General features: G+C 39.9%; 1 protein-coding gene and 1 long non-coding RNA gene across 5 annotated transcripts; one reads left to right on the top strand and one right to left on the bottom strand.

Moving 5' to 3' along the window:
* Positions 1–31: 31 nt before the first annotated feature.
* Positions 32–23,382, top strand: BTBD1 (BTB domain containing 1). Of its 4 annotated transcripts, none has more exons than XM_065641322.1 (10): positions 32–201; positions 7,305–7,375; positions 8,696–8,967; positions 14,116–14,272; positions 14,821–14,926; positions 16,526–16,723; positions 16,900–17,092; positions 17,633–17,720; positions 21,235–21,381; positions 22,270–23,382. In XM_065641322.1, exons 1-10 carry the CDS (start codon positions 123–125, stop codon positions 22,426–22,428), a joined length of 1,470 nt encoding a protein of 489 aa, XP_065497394.1. In that variant the 5' UTR covers positions 32–122; the 3' UTR covers positions 22,429–23,382. The 4 variants fall into 4 exon arrangements, with proteins under 4 accessions (XP_065497394.1, XP_065497398.1, XP_065497396.1 ...); XM_065641326.1 differs by having other exon boundaries at positions 110–229; XM_065641324.1 differs by having other exon boundaries at positions 110–277.
* On the bottom strand, positions 186–1,846 carry LOC135992286 (uncharacterized). Its single transcript, XR_010606715.1, has 2 exons — positions 473–1,846; positions 186–369 (listed from the first exon to the last, which is right to left on the bottom strand). It is a non-coding gene; the product is annotated as an uncharacterized LOC135992286 (long non-coding RNA).

The following is a 23,382-nucleotide window of genomic DNA, read 5'->3' as shown; positions in this document are numbered from 1 at the left end:
CGATCGCCGCCCGCGGCTCGGCCCGGGGAGCTGCCCGCCTGCCCCGGGGCTCGCCCTTCGGCCCCCCGGCCTCCGCCCCGGGGGCAGGGGACTGCCCGAAAGGCGCGGCGGTACCGGGGGCGATGCGGGGAAGGGGGGTCCGCCGGTCACCGCCCGGGAACGACAGAGGCGAAATGCCAAGTGGATGCGGTAACGGTTGGAGTAAGCGCTGTGAAAGAGGCTGCAGAGGGTAACGGGGAACTAGTGGCGCTGCCGGCAGGGGCAGGTGGACGCAGGGGTAGGCGCGGTGTCCTGTCTGAAGCGATGGGTTTGGTGGAAGGTGGTGGGTGGAAAAGAGGTTCCCTTGGTCTCACCAGTGCAGGGCTCTGCCTAAGAAACCCATAAGAAAAGAATAAGCATCTCTTTTCGCATCAGAATTCAACTGAATTATTAAGAACAAGGATATTATAATTTTAAAAGTGCTTTAACTCACCTTTTCCATTTCAGTGTCAAAAAGTATCAATAACTAGGCGTATGTTTGAATTTATCCATCAGCATTTTTTTCTAGCTTCAAACTTTGTTGATACATGAGTATCAACACTAAACTGTCAGGGTGCAAACAAAGCTGAAATCAGTCTGTGTGCAAGGCAAATGAGAACCACAATTCCTAGAAGTTTCTGAGCATTTAAATCCAGGACATTGGCAAGAGAGAATGATCATCCTGTGCTGCTTGGGGAAAACCAGCAAATGCATTTCCTGTGTGCCAGACAACCACTTTCTGGTGGAGATCAGGAAGGTTTAACGCTGTTGTAAAAACACCCATCTGCAATGTGCACAATTCCCATTCCCTCGTGTTGAAACAATACAAAGGAAAACCGCTAAGGTGACTAAGGAAACAGGGCACCTGTCCATCAGGAGGAGGCTGGAGAGCTCGGCATACCAGGGCTCTCCGCAAATACTCGAGGAGTTAACACCAGAGAGAGGAAAGAGCTCTTTAATTTGAAGGACAAAGCTGTGAAGAAACTTTCACTAGGTTTTGAAAACAGTTTTTTAGCTGTGAGCAGTAAAGGGTCTTCAAAGTCCTATTGTAAAAGAGTAGTGAATTTAAAAAGACCAGCTTTAAGATGTTATTTGATAAGTTGAAGCAATGGATATGATTGCAAGAAAGGAATTTGATGACCCAGAACATATCTATGTCCTATATATTATATACAAACAAATTCTTACATAGTTATTTCAAGTGAGAAAGGTCTAGAATTTTGCTATAGGTATATGAATGGGTTAAACCATGCTCAATCAAACTATCTGGTAAAAACATGATGCAAGTAAGTAATTTAGTCCACCCAAGTGTCAAAATTGCCATTGGATGAGTCAGGGCTAAATTTACCACCTCCAAATGCCTACCTTTCAATGCACAGCCGGTTTACTTCTCAAGCTCTCAAATGTATAGGCTGCTTATTCGTATGCAGCTGCCGCGGTGCAGTCTCAGGATTCGTGTCTCAGGCTTCGCTTCTTAGTTCCTGTGTCCACGAAGTCAAACGCTAGATGGGAAACTTCTTCCTTACCACTCTGCCAGCATTCCCAGCATGGATTTGCACTGGGCTTGTTAATAAAGTCCTGTGTCAGCTTCTGAGCGTAAACTGCCAGGGCACATTGTGTGGTAGGCACATAGCAACTCAACTGTATGGGCTGCGTCGTGTGAGTTTATTGTGTTGAGATTTATCATCTTTTGATTAAAAAAAATATTATAATCATCTGGTAGCAGAAAAGACCCTTGAAACAGGATATTTGAAGTGTTTGTTCAAAAAGGCATGTTTTTTTCCTTTCATTTTCATCCTACACCCTGTGAAAGAAGCACTAGTGAGCCTTCCAGCTCATCGGTCCTTTCAATTTCCCAACAGAGGAAGCCCCCAAGTCCACCCATGAACATGTGGATTCTGGTATTCCACGCTTTCCATATCATAAATCTTTATTTCTATTAGCTACACATCCTTCTAATTCCAATGTTTCTTCTCTGTGCCAAAATATTCTGGCTTGTATTTCAGCCTTCATAAAGAAAATAACATCCCCAGCATCCTTGTTGACTTTATTTGTATAGTTGACACCAACTCCAGAGAAAAAGGGGAAATTTGCCCAGTTAGAGCAGCCCTCAACAGCAAATAGTTCAAAATTTGGCTTTAAATCAGAGATTAAGTCAATCAGCAACCTATCTTATTGATCAAACACCCACCTCAGTTTAAAAAGCCAGAGTCCTCAAAAACTAACACATGCATTTCTTGAAAGCTTTAAGTGTTCTTGTGGAGGAGGAAGGGGATAGAACAACTTCAACTTCAACTGTATGTTACACCACCCTCTATTCATATGTAGCAGAACAGCAATATAAAAATGAAGGTAGGAATAGGGTGTCTTTAACAGCATAATTACTAATCCAAGTGTTACATGAAAGTGCTGTTGATAAGCTGCTGTCAGCAGAATAAAAGTAATCTTTCAGTTTCCTGTCACAGACTCAATTATAGTAATTTCTTAGTGTTGCAAAAGCATTTCTTCTTTTTTCCTGAATTTTATAAATGGTAACATCATCATGAGGCACGTGGATGCCATCACTTGTAGGAAATCATTCAACTATTTAACTGTTTAGCAATATTAGATGTCAGGATAAAATTGAAGAAACATATATCTTACATAAACTGCAGTGAAGCTTAAGAAAGCAAAATGGAGCACAAAAATTAAGGATCCTTGCCATGCAGAAGTTGTCAGAGGATCATATTTATTGACAATGTGATTCCTACAGTTCTAATCTTACGTTTCATCTGAAAGACAGTCCTTCCAGCAGCACACTGTCAGAACTGATGATGTTTCACCACACTGTAACATTCCTGTGTCTGGAATGACCTGATTTCTGTCTAAATGGTCATTTTTAAATAGGTAGCCCAACTCGCTCCCAAATCACAAGCATCAGCCTTGTGCCACAGGACAGTTTCCTCAGTGGGAATCCTGACGTCAGCAACAAACCCGACCCACTCGTGTGGCCCCTTCGCTGGCAACACTCAGCTCACAAGCAACGTGCTGGTGTTCATCAGCTTCTCCATTAGACCATTACTGGATCAATAATCAGTATTCATCAGATGGAAGGTGTTTCTCTTCAGTCTCTACTAAATGGTGGCAGATCAGTCTTGATGTCAGGACTAAGAAGGCACTTGTAAGTGTGCCAGCAAAAGAGTACTGTGGAGGACATAAAAATGCTTATTTATTAATGGTCAGCTTCAAAGTAGGAGACTAACTGGCCATTAGGTCTTTGTGTCCACTTTCGTTCTGGGAAACAGTTCTTATCTTTAATAACTGCCTGTTAAATCCTAACAAATCATAGGGTTTAACATTATACTAAGACATAGCTGATTTTATTTTAAATCAAAGAAATGACATTAATCTATACAAATACAGGTAGGTGAACCTTAAGCAAGCACATGAAGATCAATGCAAGGATTAAGAGACGCTATTTATAGCTCATGAAAGCATTGCTCATGTGTTCGCATACGGCTCTGCCAAGCCACAAGCTTTCATTGCATTATGATGCCAGCTGCAAAATACCATCCCCGTACAAAACAACTCCTGTCATTCAATTTTTATTGAACTAAGCTGAAACATTCTTGAGAGTGTACTTCCTGTATTTGCAAGGGAGTTTTTAAGGCAAGGGGAGTCAGTAAGCAATAGTCCAGATAACGATGGATTTTAAAGTGAATTAAAAGATTAATTCAAAGCGTCATGTTTGGGACTTTTGTTAATTTGTTAATTTGATGAGGGAGCAGCTTAGACCACACATAAGTGCAACCCTCCAACACCTTCAAAGCCAACATGTTCTGTTTCTTAATTTCTTGTCAGTTGAGGGTATAAGGCTTAACACACAATGCTGTATTGTATATCACAGACCGCATGTTCCACCTGAGGCACTATAATGTGGTTCATACGGTATGTACAGGGGGTTGGGAGGTCACATGCGAATGATCTGCTGAGGATTTGGGGGGATTCTCCAGCAGCAATCACAGCACCAACGAAGCATGCAAAGACGAATTGGTGATTAGTGTCTATCCCACTTACAAAATTGAGTATCAGTACCTCAAAAATACAGCTGCTTTTTTGTGCTACGGTCTGTCTATTCACCAACAAATAATCTTAAGAGAGAAAGAGACATGCCAGTAAAATTAATAGGCATTGCAGTGAAAGGGAGTATGTCAGTTGTACTATTTGACTTAAACTGTAAATGGCAAGAGTGAGGGTTCTCAGTAAGAATCGTGTTGATCGTGTGGAAGTTGAACTGCCAGCTAAACGCCCCAGCAGAAAGGGAGGAAACGTGCACTCTGTCTGCAGCGCTGCTGTGCCTCAACACAGTGAGCAGGGGTTGAAAAGTAAATCACACAATAGTCACTGCTCAATCATAAAGAAATGCTGGTAATAACTAATAAAAGATTTTCCCCTCCTTTGCTTCTCCAGCTATGCCGTAACACAACATTTTTAATGATTTAAAAAATATGTCGAAGTGTAAGATTTTTCATAGAGCCAGCCAGTATTTGAAATTATATGTAAAATAGGTATATGGTGAGTAGAATCTTCTAAGGCTTAATGAACCAGTTTTGTTTTGTAATTTCTTTTAGATAAAAGACGTGAAGAATGTTGCTGTTGCCATTTGTTGTATATTTTTGAAATACATAAATATGCAGAATGAAAAACAACAGAGCTACCTCCACAACTTGGAGTGATTAAAAATTTCCATGTGATGGTTGTATCAGTTGTATATTTTGATTAGCAGGAATGTTGATGGCAACAGTGCACTGTAAGTAATAATTACAATAGATTAACAGATATTAATGTAGAAATTATTAGTGCTAGCACTAGAAGTCAGAGAAGTGTATCAATATAATTGAGGGTACAAGAGACATAATAACCTCAATACTCCAGGATAACTAACCAGCACAGCTGAAAATGCACAATAAAGTTCTCACATCCAAGAATTACTTATATAAATGATAGGGTAAAGAATTATTAATTAAAAAAATTCTGATAAAGTTGCATACTTATTATGGTCAGTTTTAGATTACAGGTGAATTTATAACAGATAAAAAAATACCAATTGCTCTTATTATGGCTTTTTTATCAACATTATGTAGGCGCTTTAGAAGACATAAGAAAAAAATGTAGTCCCTGCCCTTCAGTGTTCCTCAGATCTAAGACCGAATTTGTTTTCTGTGCATGTACGGATCCAGTCCTCCAAAACCTGCAAGGTTATGTTACCTGCAGACCCCGCATCACAACAGTATAGGTTAATGCAAACTAATAATAATAATCACAACAAGAAGCCCAGGGAAATAACTATTATTATTATTTGAAAGCATTGTTATTACAAATTTGCACATTTGAATAACTTTAATGCTACTAGTAATGCAGTCATGGAAACAGTAATACGCATGTCTGTCACTCACGATAACGGCATGGGTCAGATGTAGGGGATTTTAGGAATGTAATTGAGCATGGAAAGGAAAAGATGTCATCAAATGGCCCCAAACAGGAAGTTTAATCAGAAAAAAAAACTGTGATTTACTCTGAATTATTCCCTTCCCTCCTGAAGCAGAGAAAGGATGCTAACTGCTTATGAGAACAATTGCTAATCACTGTAAAAATACGTGCCAACTCAAAAACTCCGATCATAACAACAAACAGCTCCTTAGAACATACACAAACTTGAGTTCATGCAGGGAAAAGAAGGAAAGGGAGGAGAATTTAAATAATTTCAGGAACCAATGATTGAAAACAATATGCTTTGTAACTCAAACCCTTTTGATGGCTCTCACAGAACTGGCACCATTTCATGGGCAGGGGAGGCCAGGGCCACCGGGCAGGCATTCCTGTGCCGCTGGACATCCCTGGCATCACAGGGATCTCAGAAATCTCTGCAGTTCCATCAGGACATTCTCTGGTTCTCCAGCATACATAAACCCACTTTGTCCTCTCTCTCCCTGCAGACAAGTAAAGGAAGCTCAAAACTTGGTGAGTTCTTCCTTCATGAATTTCCACAGCAAAAAGGCACCAGGTCAGCACGAGCTTGCTGAGGCCATTATAGAGACCTTGAAAGTGAGTTGCTTAAAAGCAGGACGCTCCCTGACCTTCTGTTTGCTGGCTCGTGATCAGGACAACCTTCACGGCTATATAATATAATACCGTTGAACTTTTGTCTGCAGCCCTTGATTTGCAGCCATTCTGTTACATGAGATCAGACAAAAAGTTCTTCCTGGGCAAATTTCCACTGCTTATGTTATATAAATATTTTTCTCTGTATTAATTTCTGCTATATTTCCTAGACAAAAACTGAGCATACTAAGAATGCAAATGAGAAGGCGTTTTAGTGACATTCATGTGTAGCCCCTTTTGGGAAAAGCATTGTGTCTTATTTCTGATCTGGACTAGTGAATACAATCCCATGACATCACGTTTAAAAATGGCTATGATACACCTACTGACAATGCCAAAGAAAAACTAGCTGATTTTTTTTTAAGAAGGAGGCTGGCACGAAGATTACAAGGTGAAACCAATGTCTGGGGCTTATTGTCTACATGCAGAAAAGCTGTTTCAAAAGGAAATCTGTTACTTAATATTTTCTTAGCTCTCACTTCCAAAACTGTTTAAATTAGTGCATTTTGTTTTATCTGATCAGATCTGATGGGCATCCGGGTCACATTTCTCCTTCTCTTTGTCTCATTTCCTGTTTTGTGTGTGCGTTTTTGGTTGGTTGTTTTTTTGTTAGTTCATTTGTTTTGAACAAACCAAACCAAAACGAACTTTTTATTTCTTTCATCTTGTTGTTGTGGTTGTTTCTTTCCCCTCATTTTCTTTCTTTCTCAGCCCACCTCACAGGTCTTTCCCATTTTTTCTGTCTTGCATAGCTTTGTCTTATGATTGCTTTCTCATCCCTAAAGCTATCTTACATATTCTTTCTGTCCCAGCTGCTCTCCTTTTAGTTCTTTGGCACAACTTTCCCTGTTTTTTCCTTAACACTCTCCCATCCTTGTTAACTTTCTCTAGCCTGTTACTGACAACATGTTCACTTTTTACGAACGCTCTTCTCTATAAGCAGAGCAGTCATGTCTGTTTGCTCTCAGCTGACAGACTAACCTGTGAGTGAACACAGGAAGGTAAAAGCAGAAAGACAGCAATGAAGGAAACTCTCATTTATACCCAGACCACCCCATGACTGAAAAAAATTCCCCCCGAAAACTATTTATTTGTGTCCATGGTGTCGCTTTTTCCCTCATGATTTTTTCCATCTCTGTCCCTAGGCTGTCAGAGAAAATCTGGGATTCTCCCACTTTCCCTTCTTTGCCCACCTTGGGACAAGAAAAGAATAAAGGTAATACCTTCATTCTTCTAAGTCAGCAGTATGATTTTATTTTTAAATATAGCCTCTGTGCAAAGCTACTTGCTGCTTTCTGGTTGGTATACTATGTCTTCTTGTGCCCTTTCCCGCTATAGTTTACCCTGCTGAAACTGCTTCCATCTTGCTTAAGGTTCTCCAAAACTTGTTCTGCGAAATGGACCACATTTCCCTGGTCTCAGTTTTGTCCTAATTATAAACCTAAACGCAGAGCGGTGACATACTCTATTCCTCTTTTAGCCACACGCTTCCATAAATGCTGACAAGTCCGTAGCTATGACAAATAGCTTTCAGCTCCGGAATTTAAATTGCTGCTGCATTTACAGCAAAACTCCAGTAGATGGCAAAATGATCCAGCTTGTTTTGCAACTGACAGTGTTTGACAGGACTGTGAAAACGGAAACAGACGTTTCTTTCGTTCCCCTTTCTTTCCTAAAAGCCACCACGATAGTACACTAAAAATGATCCTATTTTGCTTGTCGGAATTTGCCAAATTAATTCATCACCCTCCATGCCCTGGTCCAACGTTAGATTTGATGGTTGCTGTCAGGCACAGACCCGCGCTGCCTCTCTGCTCTATTCGCTATCGCTGCTTTCGCTTTTCTCTTCAAAGTTTAAAACGTGAACCGCCGAGACGCACTGTAAACGGATTTAGTTTGTAAAGGAATTGTAAGGTACACGTGCCAACAGTCATTCGTATTTCAACATTATTTCAGAAATAGTTAAAAGACGTGATCAGTCCCCTTTTTTGCCTGTTATCGTAAGGACCCAGGCATTGTAAAAACACATTTGCATTTCATGTGCCTAAAAATAGCCGCGAGATGCACAGATTCCCAAGTGTAATGATACAAATTTCCGTGCCTGTCGCGGCGCTCTGTGCTTCGCACGCCCGGTTTTCCTCTCCCGGCGGCTCTGTAAGCGCATTCCCGCCGCACACGCCTTTAGAGCCCCAACCAGCGATACCGATACCGACCCCGGCCCGGCCCGGCCGCGGCGCCGCCCCCGCGGGAACGGGCGGCCGCAGCCGCTCCAGCGCCCGCCCGCCTGCGCGCGGCGGGGGCGCATGCGCGGCGCTGGGGCGGCGCGCGGCTGACGTCGGGGAGCGCGGCGGCGACGCGCGTGCTGCCGGCGGACGGAGCGGCGCGGCCCGGCCCGGCTCGGCCCCGCAGGGCGGCGATGGCGGCCGCCGGCGGCGCGGGTGCCCCGGCCGAGACGCCCGGCACCACCACCCCTGCTGGTGCCGCCGCCGCGGAGGCCGGCGCGGTGCTGCAGCGGGAGCCGCTGTACAACTGGCAGGCCACCAAGGGCTCGCTGCGGGAGCGCTTCGCCTTCCTGTTCTCCAACGAGCTCCTCAGCGACGTGCACTTCGTGGTGGGCAAGGGCAGCCCCCGCGGCGGGGGCGGCGGGGCGCCCCCCGGGCCCGGCCAGCAGCGCATCCCCGCACACCGCTTCGTCCTGGCGGCCGGCAGCGCCGTGTTCGACGCGATGTTCAACGGCGGGATGGCCACCACCTCGGCCGAGATCGAGCTGCCCGACGTGGAGCCCGCCGCCTTCCTGGCGCTCCTCAGGTCAGGCCGCGGCGGGGCGGGGGCGGGCGGCCGCGGGCGCGGGGGCGCTGCTGGGCCGGGAGCTGCGCGCAGCGCGGCGGGAACGGGGGGCTCTCCGGCCGCGGGTGCCCTTCCCTCCCCGCCGGCTCCTGTCCCCACACAGCCCTTCTCGGCCCCCGGGCCGCCGCGGTCGTGTCCGTGGAGGGAGATGTAGAGAAAGCGCGTAACCACCTTGTGGGCTGGCACGCAAGGTCAGACCGCCCCCCTGGCACGTTTGGGTTCCTTCTTGCGCTTTCCGCTGCTCCCTCTTCCCAAGAGAACTGCCCAGATTTTAAGGCAACTAATCGTCCATCCAGAAAAGTACTTTGATAGCGGTGGGTGTCTGGTTTGACTTTTTTTTTAAAGTAAGATGATAGGAATTAGTGATTTCCTCTGAGTGCTGCCACTGTACATCCACCTTCCAGTTATGGCTGAGAAGGGACAGGGGCAAGCTTTTAATTTCACTTGATATTTACTTCGAAATTTTATTCATCTTACTGTTCACTTTTCTTTTCCAGCAGTGGTAATAAACTGTTGTATCTTTTTACCGGAGCCATACTGATTGTCATCACACTTCTTTCATGTGCTTTTGGGTGGAGAGTGAGCATGCAGCAGAAGGGAGTAACTAAGTGATATTTACACACAAACGATCCAAGTAAGACCATGAGTGCAGTGATGGCAAAAAGTAGGTAAAATGGGTTAGTGATTTCTAATTTGTGCAGAATAGGATCTGCTACTTCTCATGCTCACAAAACTGATGAGTTCATCTACCACTTCTTTTTACGCAGTGTAGTGGTAAATAAAATTTAGAGTGTTCATAGAAACAATTACTGGTAGTTTCTTTGTACATCAGGCTGTTGTGTGGTAATATGACTAAGTTGCTTAACCTTAAGGTTTTTCTCAAAGACCCTCCTCTGCTAGGCAAAACCTCTATGAAATATATGACATAGATTTCTGTAATGAACATTTGGGAAACAAATATTGTTGCCTGGGAATAAATATGTAGTGTCTTGAAGATTTCTGTAATTGGAAAAGCCCTGAAGTCACAGCAACTTTCTCTGTGTTTTGAGGCCTAACAGATAAGAACAGTGGGAAGAAGAGCCGCCAAGTCCTTTTAGCAATTGTGAACACAGGATTTGCAGCAACTGATTCGAAAAAAACACCAAAACAAGCCACCATGCATCAGCAATATCTCTCTGTTGCCGTTAGCAAATGAACTGTATTTATTTTGTGGATTCTTAGCAAAAAGGGAGTGGCAAGGTGAAGAGTTTATGCAGCAGAGTGTGAGATAGTGGGAAGTGTCTTTCAAGCAAAATAGTTTCAGGTTTTAGAAGTAAATGAATGTGCACGTATATGTGTTTGTCTATATATGTGGGAAAAACACTGGACAGTGAAAAGTGTATATAAGGAGGGAAATTTGTTTGGATAAAAGTATAAACAGGGAAACTGGAGGGTTCTAAGTAAAGAGAAGGATGGTATTTGAGAACTGTAGAAGTGACTGAAGAGATGATGTTAGAAGCAAACAAAAGCCATCTTGTCTTGGTAGAGCTGCTAGTACATAATGACCAGGGGACTTGTGTAAGTAAACTGATTATACTTGTATCTTGTCTAAAAAACAGCAGACTGATGAACTATCGAGACATTTCTCCTTTGGTATGAAATATGAGTCAGCTTTTTTGGACGTTCTTCCATGTTGTTGCAATAAATATAAATGGCAACAGCTGTTAAAAACATATCTGAAGAGAACTTCTTTAGTACAGACCAGTACTGGACTTCTCCCATGCTTATATACACTCTTTTTAAAGCATACCAACTCTAAGGCAACCTGTTCTTTTCCTGGTGTTGGCCAGAACAGGCAAGGATTATACCTTGCACTGTTGGTCTCTTTTATCTATCATTAGTAAATTGGTTGGATAATGATGATTTCCTTTTATAGGACCTTTCTTTAATCTTTGCGAAGACCAATTAGATGTGTATTGGCTAGAAATTAAGTTAGGATCTTTGAATACACATAGCAAATGAACATAAAGATAAAAGAAGTGTCAAAGTGATGCAAAAACTTTTAGGGTCAATTTACTAATTCATTAATGTTCCACAGCTAGTTTCCATTTTATTTACTCATGTGGTTTCTTAGGTCCTCTCTGTAGTTGATGTGTTTCATAAAGATCTACTGACAAATGCTACTTGTAAATGAAAACCAAAGGAGAAGATTTTTTGATGAAATTTTTTCCGATTCTATTAAAAAAGTAATTCTGTCTGTATCTGTTCAGTGAGACAGTGTCATTTCTCTGTCTTATGATGTTAACTTCCATTGGTGTTAGTATTTTGTCACAAAATAGATGGTAGTTCTAGGATTGTGTTTGGATATATTAATACAGAACTTAAAATCAGCTACAGTTGCTACATTTTTCTGACAGGGCCCTCTAAAATAATAAATTTGTAGAGTGAAAGTATTTAAGAATAATGAACTGAAGCTTTAATTGATAGTACCACTGCAATTCCAGTGATGTGTTTTAGGGTTTCTGTTTTTCCCCTGGAGAAAGTAGGTAGTCCTCCTTGTCTGTGGGCTAAAATCTTAACTGTAAAGATGGGAAAATGGGAGCCTTTTAATATTGGCTGGGGAAGGGGAGAGAACTTTCTTAGAAAACAACTGGCTGAGCTCAAAGGCTTAGAAATGAGTGTGGTGTGTGTTTTGGCTCATCATCCAGTATTCCTCTTGCCTGAAGAGTTTTCAAACGTGAGCCAGAGGAGTTTTTTAAAAGCAACTGACTACTTCAGTAGTTTGACAGATAAATCCGTAAGAGCTGAAATAATATCCAAGTCACAAAGTTTGAATCTGCTTCCCAATTAAACAGCTTTTTTTAATGTTTGTAACTGTACGAATTGAATAGCAGTGACCAAGAAAATTAAAGTTGTCTCAGTAGGATTCTGCTTTAGGATTTCATTTCATTGTTATTAATAAGATTTTTTTTTAAATTTCATTCACATTTAAAAATACATTTTACAGTAACTTAACTTATCCATTGATTCTAGTATAAAGGAAAGTGACAACATGGCAAAAAGTCCATCTTCCAAATGTCTTTGCAGAGGACTTTGGCAAGCAGCAAGTAAATAGAGGAATAATCATGACTAACTGGAAGAAGATTCCTATGTGCTTTTTTAACGGTGAAAATATTTCAGCTGTTGGGAAGGTGCTAAGACCAGGAGAGAAAGAAGTGCTAACCTGAGGGTAAAGAAAACTGGCATAAAATGTAGGAGAGGTTTATGTAAACTGAGTGGTTGAGTGGTCACTCAGAAAGTTGTTCCGGTCACTAGAAGTGTTCTTCCACTATGCACATACACACACCCCCCCATCCTGGATGGCAGTAAAATTATTAAATATCTAAAGAGCAGGTTGTTCTATAAGTCTCTCGAAGGAGAGGAGAGGAGGGAAGAAGGCAAGGGGGAAGGATAAGGGATCTGGAGCCCCACTGAGTCAAGTGGAAGAGGGACAGTGGTATAAACATAAAGGTGTGCTCATTCAGGCATGCCACAAACCGCAGAGTTAACACACAGCCAGAGCTCTTGTCACAGGAGCAGAGGGACTTTTAGAGAGAAGACACACCTAGAGTTCCTCATTTATGAATAGATGAATGCATCATGGTCATCTCCATACTTAAGGGAAATAGGATTATACAACATTCTAGAACAATGTACCTTTCTACCATTTTTGCAGTTTTTACAGTTACCTTTTAATTTGACAAATTCACGGGTTTTTTTAGTATTTGCAAGACTACTGTTGGTTTGGAAATTCGGAAAAGTATTTGCATTGTCAAAAACTTGAAATATTAAACACAAAAACCTGATAACGTGACTTTCTTAATGTATTTAGACACTTCTTGTCATGAGTTTTCTCAAAGTATGTAACTGTATCACATGTTCTGTAACTGTGACTCGTTACACCCTGGGGTAGCCAATGTCTAGAAACAGATAGTGAGGTCACTAGTGCCCAGGAGCTCCATGCAACACACCACCTCTCCTGTCCTTGGGGAATCTCCTTGTGTTGCAAACAAGTTTGAGTCCATTGCTGTCACAAGTTTCTTCTGTTAAATACAACCTGTTTATTGTTACATTTAAAAACCCTTCTAAACATGCTTTCCATCTCAGTGTGTTGCTTGCCATTCATTTCTGAAAGTTTCTGGAAAAAAAAATTAAGAAATATAAAGGAAAGACTAGGTCTTCGTTGTGGAATTCCTGCATTTGCTCATGTGTCCTGGTTTATGATGTTTAATCAACTGTGTGTTGGGATCAAATGTATTTTTGTAAATCACAAGCTATTCTTGATTATTATCTGAAAAACTGATGAAATATTGCTAAGTTTATCTTCAATGTCACCTGTTGGAAAAGTTATTTTTAAAAAGTCATCTTTTCCATGCAGAACCTTAAAATAAATCTTATCTTGTCTGGTCTCGAATAACAGCTGCTCAGGAAACAGGGTTTTTTTCCTGGTTTTGTGGGAGGCCTCTGTCTTTCAGTTCACAGCTTATGCTATAATCTCAGCCAATCATCTAGGCTCAAACAGTGGAGAGAAGCCAGAGTGTTTTGCTGTGGCAGGAATGGAAGAGTCAAGGTCATCTGCTAGAATATTGCTCCCTTTCCTCTCCTCTGAACACTACAGAATGGTGGCTTTGACATAAGATGTTACCACAGGACAAGTCCTTGACACTGTCGTCCTCATGATGGGGAAGCCGTCAGTAAATTACATTCAGTAACATAGCCATAGAGGGTTATGTGTTGATATTTAGAAATACAGCTCTTCCTAGTGAATCAAAAGAGCATGCATTTGTATGTTAAGTAGTTCTGCAGCTCAGCTGTTGTTTACAGTTCGGTAGCTATGTATAACTAGTACAGCCAGATCAGTCTTGGGGAGTAATACATATTGAAATGTATGCCATTAGGTTAATGTAATATTCTTTCTTCAACCCTTTAACTAGCGTATTAATTTGTAAAAATGCTACATGGTCAACTGTTGTCTGTTCAAAGTGCAAATGTTTTAACCTGTTTTCTAAATGCAAAGAGACTGCTACATTATGCTAGACTGCCCCCCTCAAGATATGTGTTTGTGATCTCTATTTGTGTATTGATTTATAGGTTTCTTTATTCAGATGAAGTTCAAATTGGTCCAGAAACAGTCATGACTACATTATACACTGCGAAAAAGTATGCAGTGCCAGCCCTGGAAGCACATTGTGTGGATTTTCTAACGAAGCACCTCCGAGCAGATAATGCCTTTATGCTGCTTACTCAGGTAGGTAAATTTAAGCTTAGTTTTGGTTTACTAGGAAAATCAGTATTTGGAGGGAAATTACTAAGTATTACTTTACAGTGGGTTTGTTATCACATAGTCTCATTTATGTATGAAAATGTCTTGTAGCTCTGTCAGTATTTTTACAGACTCAGCTTCTTATTAATGTGGAGGAAAGGCGCTTTTTAATTTTTTTTTTTTTAAATGTGCAATGGACTGGGACATTTCAAATGGAGATCATTTATTCTGCAGTATATTTGCATGAGTCTCCTAATGTAATTCAGTTCACTATAGTGGATTTGATGTGTACTTTTTTTAGTTATTTTGCCAAAACTACAAACATAAGCATGAAGAAAAAGTTGCAGGTAGTGGATTCTCCTTAATTATGTTCTCCTTGGAGAATTTAATTGCTCTTTAAGGTATAGGCACAAGGAATACTTAGACAAATCAACCTATTTCAAGTTAGGTCTATACTAGAGTAAAAATACTTGCTTTTTAAGATCAGTGGTTTGTCAACTTTATGCTTAAGATGTATTTCTTTACCTTTTTAGGCTCGTTTGTTTGATGAACCTCAGCTTGCTAGTCTTTGTCTTGACACAATAGACAAAAGTACTATGGATGCAATAAGTGCAGAAGGCTTTACTGATATTGATATAGGTAAGTTCCTTCGTGTGTCCTAAGCATGAAACTGAAGGGAATTGCAGGGCACAAGAAGATTTTGTCACAGTAACCCAGGATAGTTTGTCCCCTGATCCGAGGATGTAGAGTCCCAAGCACATCTTATCTCCTTGTCATGGGAACTGGGGATATTTTGCTTCCCTCCTCATCTACACTCGCCTTTGCATGGGCGTCAATGCGACAGCAGCTGTGGATCTTAAAATTTGAGCAGCAGCACCTGCATTTACATCAGCGAATTTGCTAATGAGCAAAACAGGACATTGCATATGTATGATATGTTAATCAGCACAAGTTTTGTTATCTACCCCTGCAGAGCTTTCCTTTGAGATTCACTCCTGAGCAGGGCTCTACTTTGCTGAGTCCCCATTTGATTAGTGTTGATGTCCCGGGGCTCCCACAGTGGTAACACTACGCTTTCATTAAAGCCAGAGCTTTCACTTGCTGAGTGTTGTGCCTCATCCCTGAGGAATCCACACCTACTTTTTGTCTGTACCAGGAATCGTACTGTTTTGTTGCCACATGATCCTTCTTTATTCAGAGTTGCACAAATCAGGTACAATTACGAAATCCATTAAAAAAAAAAAATCTCTAAACTACTGGTTTCCATGTTTCCTCTTTTATGAAAAGCTAGCAGTTGTGAATTTGCTTACTTAATTTCATTGCTACTATGTGTGTCTAAAATTTTACTCCAATTCAGCCAGACTGTGTGAAAAAGTCAGACTGAAGGAAGGTATTCCAGCTGCTTAAAGAAATTGTAAAGTCGTTGTTAACTCATCTTCAGTGGGATTTGTAGCCAGACTCTGAGTGTTCATCTCTACACTTGATAAGTCCCAATCTGTTTTGACTTTGCAATATATTTTCTGACACCACAAAACATGCCTTGCTTAAATTCAGGGCATATAAAAATTCCCAAAGATGACAGAAGATTCAGAATATGAAAACACATTTTTTTCAGACTTGTGTTCTATGACAAACTGAGAATTTTTGTGTACCCGTTATTCATAAAATGCCAGAATGAGTAAGAAATACAGGAAAACTTGCTTTTTAAAAACACGAGTACCTTGCCTTGTGTCCTGTATTCCACCTTCAAGCTTTGTAGGTGGCAAACACATCAATGTTTAGAATCACTTTCGTGTATCTTTAAACTGGTTTTGTGTGCACCACTGCTGCTTGTGTCTATAGCTGATACAGACTGGCAGGTGGCTACTCAGAGGAGAATACGACGATGTCATCATTAATAACTTCGGGTTTTGGTAGTGTGTATTCACTGCTTGGTTGCTTCCAGTTTAGATCTTGCCCGAGCCATGGAAATTCTTTAGGAAATTGGTTGTCGCTACAGAGGTTATATATAGTCACACTCTTAGGAAAGAAGAAGAAAGTTCATATGCTGTCTTAGCAGGAAAATGTTTTTTTAGTTTGGAGTCTATACACCATTGGGAGATTTCTTTATACATAAGTTGTCTTTGATGTCATGAGTATTCTTTGTGTTACTTGTGTAACATTTTAAGCTTACTTAATGTGTAGCACTGTTCCTGATTTGGATGAAAACTGATCTAAATCTGTTACCTTTTTCTTCAGACACATTATGTGCAGTTCTAGAAAGAGATACCCTTAGTATTCGAGAAAGTAGACTCTTTGGAGCTGTTGTTCGCTGGGCAGAAGCAGAATGTCAAAGGCAACAACTGCCTGTGACATTTGGAAACAAACAAAAAGTCCTTGGGAGAGCTCTTTCCTTAATCCGTTTTCCATTAATGACTATTGAAGAGTTCGCGGCAGGTGAGTTTTGGGGTTCTTTGTTTTACTGTTATACATATGAAAGCAAAACTTTCTGTAGAATATACTCTGTCCATTGGAAAATATTATTGTCATTCTCAGTTTGCAAGTATGTGTGGTTTAAATACAACAGTTAGAGTAATTACTCAAATCATCTTAGAAGTTGTTTCTTTTCACAGGCCCTGCTCAGTCAGGAATCTTGTCAGATCGGGAAGTGGTAAATCTCTTTCTGCACTTTACTGTCAATCCTAAACCTAAAGTAGATTATATTGACCGACCAAGATGTTGCCTTAGAGGAAAAGAATGCAGCATTAACAGGTTCCAGCAAGTGGAGAGTCGCTGGGGCTACAGTGGAACAAGTGATCGGATTAGGTATGGCTTTTGGAACTGTTTGGGGGAGAGAGAGAGTGGGAAGAGGGCAAACATGTTACTCAACTTCTACTTTTTGGCATAAGATACAGTAACAAACTTGCTGGTTCTGTTTGGGCATGTTTGATTTTTTTTTTTTTTAAATAACTTAAATGTAAAATATGAAGTAGCAAACAATAAAGTTCAGGAGGACTGGGTGTGTTCTAGAGTGATTGGTTGTTAGCTGCATATTCCTTTTTAAAATACCAAGTCTTCATCTGTTTTTATTTTGGACTTGTTCAAAAGAATCTAATTTTTTGTTTAGCGATACTGAATATCTTGGGGGATTAGCAAAGCTTTAACCTATAAAGCTGATACCTTAAAAAGGGGTTTTCTTACTATTGAAATCTAAATAGGAAGTGTTATTGAAAAAATATTCATGTCATGTCATTTTCAGTTTACTTCCCTACTCTTCAGTGGGAGTCTTTTTCTTCCTTGAAATAGAAGAAGGCAGCACACCCATCACAGTGGTTTAAATTCCTTTCTTGGCTTGTATCTTACAAGGTTCACAGTTAATAGAAGAATTTCCATAGTGGGATTTGGATTATATGGATCTATTCATGGACCCACAGACTATCAAGTTAATATACAGGTACAGTATATTCTGTTCAAATAGGCTTATGCAGAAACTACACTTGTTCTTGCAAAAGGTTTGGTGTATATTTGGGTGGGAGCAATTGATAGGCCAGGGATCTAACCTGTGTTTTGTCCGCAACAGTGGTCATAAGCAGTTGACTAGGGAAAAGTAAGAACAATATGAAACTCTTCTCCCTTTCTGCTGTATTCACCTGTCCTTTGATCATTTTCAGTAAAGGCATTTCCTGAGACCAGTTTCTCTATTTGGTAGCTTCTGGTGCATCTTTCTTCAGGGTATTTGTTCAGTCTAACCTTTAATTCCTGTAACCTTTCTGCAGAGGAGTTTCATAGCTTTGTAATCTATTCCATTGTGCACAAAGTCTGTCTTTTAATAAAGCTTCTAGTAATTCAGGAAAGAATTCTTGGGTTTGTCATCAACAGCTCTCTGAAATCAGTGACACAACACGTAGTCACTGCTAAAAAATCCAACCGTGTCATCAGAAAGATACTGAAAACAAGATAAAAGGTGACATTGTGTTGCTGTATGAAAGCCAGGTGTGTGTGCTTCTCAATCTCACACTGCAGAATTAGAAGGTAGAGAAAAGGGTTGCTGTTACTCGGACCTTTTTGGAAAGATTGACATCTTATTTGCTACTGATTCAGTCTTGGGCACAAGGTTGTATGTTACTGTTACCATAACTTCTTCCATAAAGTTACTTCAATTTTAGGTTTGCTGAAAACATTGTCCTAGCATGGGAATCTCCTCAGTTTCTTCTGCTAGTAAATTATTTATTTGTATTGCTGTTCTCCAGGCTCCTGCGTGAAGACCTTATCCGGCTGTTACTTGTTTTATATCTTTATGCTGTTTAGCCTCCCAGAAAGTCTATAGGGCTTTTTGCTACTGTTGTGTTGAATTATTTAACATTGATTTCAATGCTTTCAGATGGCTGTTCCTAAACCTTCTTTTGGCCTGCTTGGTTGTATTTGAACCTTTCTATTTTAATTGGATACACCTTCATATTTCTATAGGATGCCCTTTTCAGTTTATTTCCAGTAATAGCCTTTTGCCTTTTTCCTCTTTTCTCAAGCCTTTTCTAAGAGGTGATATGTATCAGTACTGTACTTGGGCATGTGATGTCCTTCAGTAGCCTGCGTGCTTCTTAGAAAGATTCGATTTTCTTAATTGCTCTTTTTAGCTTCTTTTGAACAAGCTTCCTCATTTTTCTCTTTTTGAAATTTAGCACAGCTGTGGTGAATTGGCTTTTGTTGTTCACGTGGGAGTGTCGGCTCTAAGTATATTACGGACTGTTACATAGTGTTTCCATTATGAAATTTTGAACCTGATCCTGCTTCTCAGTCAGTACCAAATCAAGGGTTGCATTTCTTCCTACCAAGCAATTGGTTAGCAAGCCCATGAAATGCTCAGTGATAGCATCTAAAAATGTCACCCCTGCTTCATGTCCTGATATGACACTTGCCCCGTCTGAGCAGGTACTTGAACACACCACTAAAATTGTATTTCCTGCTCTTGTAGCCTGTTCGATCCCTCTTAGCACATTGTGGTCAGGATTGTCTTCTAGTAATATTGATCCAGCACTGTATTTTTTCCTTTTTAAGTATGGAATTTCAGTCCATTCAAATTCTCTTTCTTATTGAAATTATTTTGATTTCATTTTAAGTTTGTAACAAGGTATTAGCATTCTGTGACTGGCACAGTTTTACTCTGTGCTGTGTATTTTGTAGCCTGCTACTATCACATCGCATCGATTTTTTTTTTTTTTTTTTTTTTTTTTTTTTTTTTTTTGGGGGGGGGGAGTGTGGAATTTTGTGAAAGAAAGAATCTGTGACTTCATTTAGGGCAGAAATTTCGTTGTCCCCATCTTACTTTGTGGACTTCTAGCACGTGTTGGAACTGCAGTTTTGGTTCGTTTCTAAGCATCCTATTGAAATGACAGTGTATTTGTATTCTGTTCCCTATTTGGTGATTACTATTCTCTGACAATCTTGTACTTAAGGATAGGAATTTTGTGTCTGTCTCAAGAAAAAAAAATGTTGTGCCTTTCCTTTTATGGTGTTCCAAACAGAATGTATCTGGAATGAGGTTTTGAAGGAATTTGTTGGCTTTTGCCCAATCCTCGGTTTAAAAGCTTGCAAATTTCTCAATTTGAAGTGCCATCATTTGGTTTTCTAAACTATACATCTGTGTAAATGAGTAGCATAGTACACTAGATTGGATCTTTAGAACAAAAGAGTTGGTACTGGGGACCTAGCAGCTATACTGTATACACACACACACTATATATATATATATATACACACTACATATATTGGGGATTTTTGCTTTGGTGCACTCCCTCAGTGTGCTTGCTGGATTTATTTAGTCTGAAATAATTTAGTTCTTGCAAAGCAAACCAAAACATATTAAGTGGGAATGATCAAGAGTTTCACTTGAACAACATGCTCGTGATCCAAACAGAAAGGCCATCCATCTTACACAGGTTTTCTTTATTCTGGAAGTATCCCCAGTTCCCGAATCTTTTCAGACAGGTCTTTAAATCCTGTGTCTCTACCTTTCTTCTTGGATCTGTATCAGTACTATCAGAGCTTCAGAGTTAAACATTTAATACTTGTCTTATAATAGTGATAATGTCTATTGCAAATACATCTTTTATGTGAAATGGGCCTAGGACTTTGGCATTATAATTGTTAATATTTCTATTGATTGTGGCTGGGAAAAAATTAGAGCCTATAATGGGGCTTAATCTCATTTGTGCAATATTAAAAGTTATATGGCAATTTAATAATAAAATATTAAAATTGATAAGATTCTTGTTAATGCAGTAATAATGAGAAGTGTTCATGTTACTCTAGAGCTCTGATATCTGACTTCTGCAAGAGGTGGTCATCAACATGGATCAGGATTGCTAGCCAAAATGAGAAGTGAGGTATCTGCTCTTACTACATCTTAGCTAGTGATTCCTATTTGCCACTAAAATTGAAGGCAAAATAAATAATATGTAGTCAGAGTGTAATTTTTACACTGAATGTAGAACAGAAATAAATTGCGTATAACATAGCAGCACAAGTTCTTGTTTTCTTTTAAGAATGTATCATTGACTGCTTATATTATCTGTGAAACCTTGTTTTCTAAATTAACCACAGCCAACAAATGTGCTTCCCTCACGTGGGCTGTGTAGGTGTACAAAGATCAGCAAATCTAAGTGCAGGATTATATGTAGTATATGAAGGTCAGAAGCTGAAGGTCTAAGAGCTCTTCTTCACCTCCCAAGCAAAGACTACAACCTGGTTGGAGCCCAGTTCAGTCCGGCCCACAGACTGGCCAGCCTGCTGGGTCAGCCCAAGTGGTATCAGGAAATTACACCTACTTTTCAGTTCTGAGATTGCACCATCCTTGCAATTAAACTGGGTGGAGTAGGCAAGTGTTTGCTTGTAATCTTCTGTTATGCATACAATGAGAATCTTTCTCAGCCTTGTAAACCTAAAAATACTATTTTTGTGTTTTTGTACAGATAATTGATTATGAGAAGAATCAAACACTGGGACAAAACGATACTGGATTTAGTTGTGATGGAACAGCCAGTACATTTAGAGTCATGTTCAAAGAACCCATAGAGATTTTGCCAACAGTTTGCTACACAGCTTGTGCAACGCTGAAAGTAAGAGTGCCCAACAGTACAGAAGAAAATGATATTTTGATGCAACAGTTCTTCTTTTATCTGTCTTTTGATGGGAAAGTGTCTTCTAGATCTTGAATTTATTCTAAGTTTAGTGCTAAAGAAGGATGTAGTTAAACTCCACAGTAACTTGTAGGATTGCTACCTCTCTTCTGTGCCACAGCACAGAATTCATAACTGGATCCTTTGTGCCTTCCCACTTTCTGTCTTGATGTAAGTGTTGGAATGAGTCCTAATGAAGTGACTGGTTCCGTGTGGGCAAAAGCATTATCTAGAATAATCTGGCAGCTCTCCATCAAAATTCAGGTTTGATTTCTTTTATCAAAGATATTCTTACCACTTAGATCAGGAAAATGGAAAACTGTTTTTTCTCACTTTTTATATACTAGTGCTGAAATATAGGAAAGAATTATTTGTTTCCCTTAATGTTATGGGCAAATTTATTTATTCAATGATTTCTCAAAAATCTTTTAATATTCTTTAAAATATAATTCCCTATACAGAAATCAAAGTTGAGTGGGTTGGAAAAAAATGTTGCACATTAAAAGAAGCTGAGGCAGGAAAGTGAGAATATAGACGACCTGTATGACAAGGAGAAATACTAGAAAACATTTATTAATTACCCGTTGGATAAAATGAAGTGATTTAAGTCTGCTGTCAGAGAAACCTTTTTTTGCTATTTAGGCATAGGGCAGTTGCTTCTGTTTTCTGTGATTTTTTTTTTTTTTTTTTCTATGTAACTTGTATGATGTTGGTACAGAAATTTTATACCATTAAAATAACCTAAGTCAGTAGTTTCTGAACATCAACATTTTATGGGTCTTGCTGCCCACTTCCCTTCAGTTGCTGATCTCTTCTGATGTTTTTCAGGGTCCTGATTCCCACTACGGAACAAAAGGTTTGAAGAAAGTAATCCATGAATCTCCTACTGCTAGCAAAACATGCTTTGTCTTTTATAGTTCACCTGGTAACAACAATGGTACATCAATAGAAGATGGACAGATACCAGAAATAATATTTTATACGTAATTTCACATGATCATCTCGGATGTGTCAGTATATCATTGGACTTCAGCTCACTGCTGGCGGCAGTTAAAAAATTCTGTGAAATGAGATGAATGTGTGAATGTCTTGTTTGAGACGTACCAGAAAAGCTGTTTTCTCTGCATCGTTATTGGCAGAAACTTTAGAATGTCAAGTGGAATAAGTACTCTGTATATTGAAAAAGATTGTTTTAAATAATATCTTGTGATTAATTGCTTTGTATTTTCACTCCTTCAGTTCTCATGTAGTGAATTTAATTTTTTGAACTGGAAAATCCTTACTCATTATGAACTTCCTATGTATGTTTTACTCAACCTGTCCTAAAAAGACAGTAAAGCTGCTGCTGTAGCCCTAGCTTACACTTTGTCCCAAAATGACCCTGGGCTGACCCCACGGACATGAATTGCTACTGTGGGGTTTTTTTAAGTATGTCAGCAAAGCTGGATTCCTATTGCTGTCATCTTGACTTTTTGGACGAGCTGCGGTGAATTAATGGACTTAGCACTGCAGACACCATCTGCAGCCGTGCTGAAGAGATACTGAGTCAAATTCAGCAATAAACAGGTCTTTCCAGAATTTCTCTTAATTCAGAAGGGCTGTTTTGGAACACAGAGCTGCTTATGCAAATAGCCACTGCATATACATATGTGCCTCTAAGAAAATGTATAATGATTATTATTTTATCATTGGACATTCTAATGCTAAAAAATTAGTATGAACTAAAGATTATTTGTGTGCAACTACTTTTACAGATTGCATACACTGCTTTGATGCCATTGATGTATGTATATAATATTTGGTGTTGTGCAATATGTGGTGTGGAGTTCTACAGACAAGTAGAATTTTGTGTACAGAATCCTGTAACCTCCCACAAATTATACTGAAGTAAGAATTTTAGAGTATGGGAGAAGGAAAAACCAAAACAACAAAAAACCAAAA

The sequence above is a fragment of the Caloenas nicobarica genome, chromosome 10, assembly GCF_036013445.1.
Source record: "Caloenas nicobarica isolate bCalNic1 chromosome 10, bCalNic1.hap1, whole genome shotgun sequence".
NCBI classification, from domain to species: domain Eukaryota; kingdom Metazoa; phylum Chordata; class Aves; order Columbiformes; family Columbidae; genus Caloenas; species Caloenas nicobarica.
This window is presented reverse-complemented; position numbering and strand designations above follow the sequence as displayed.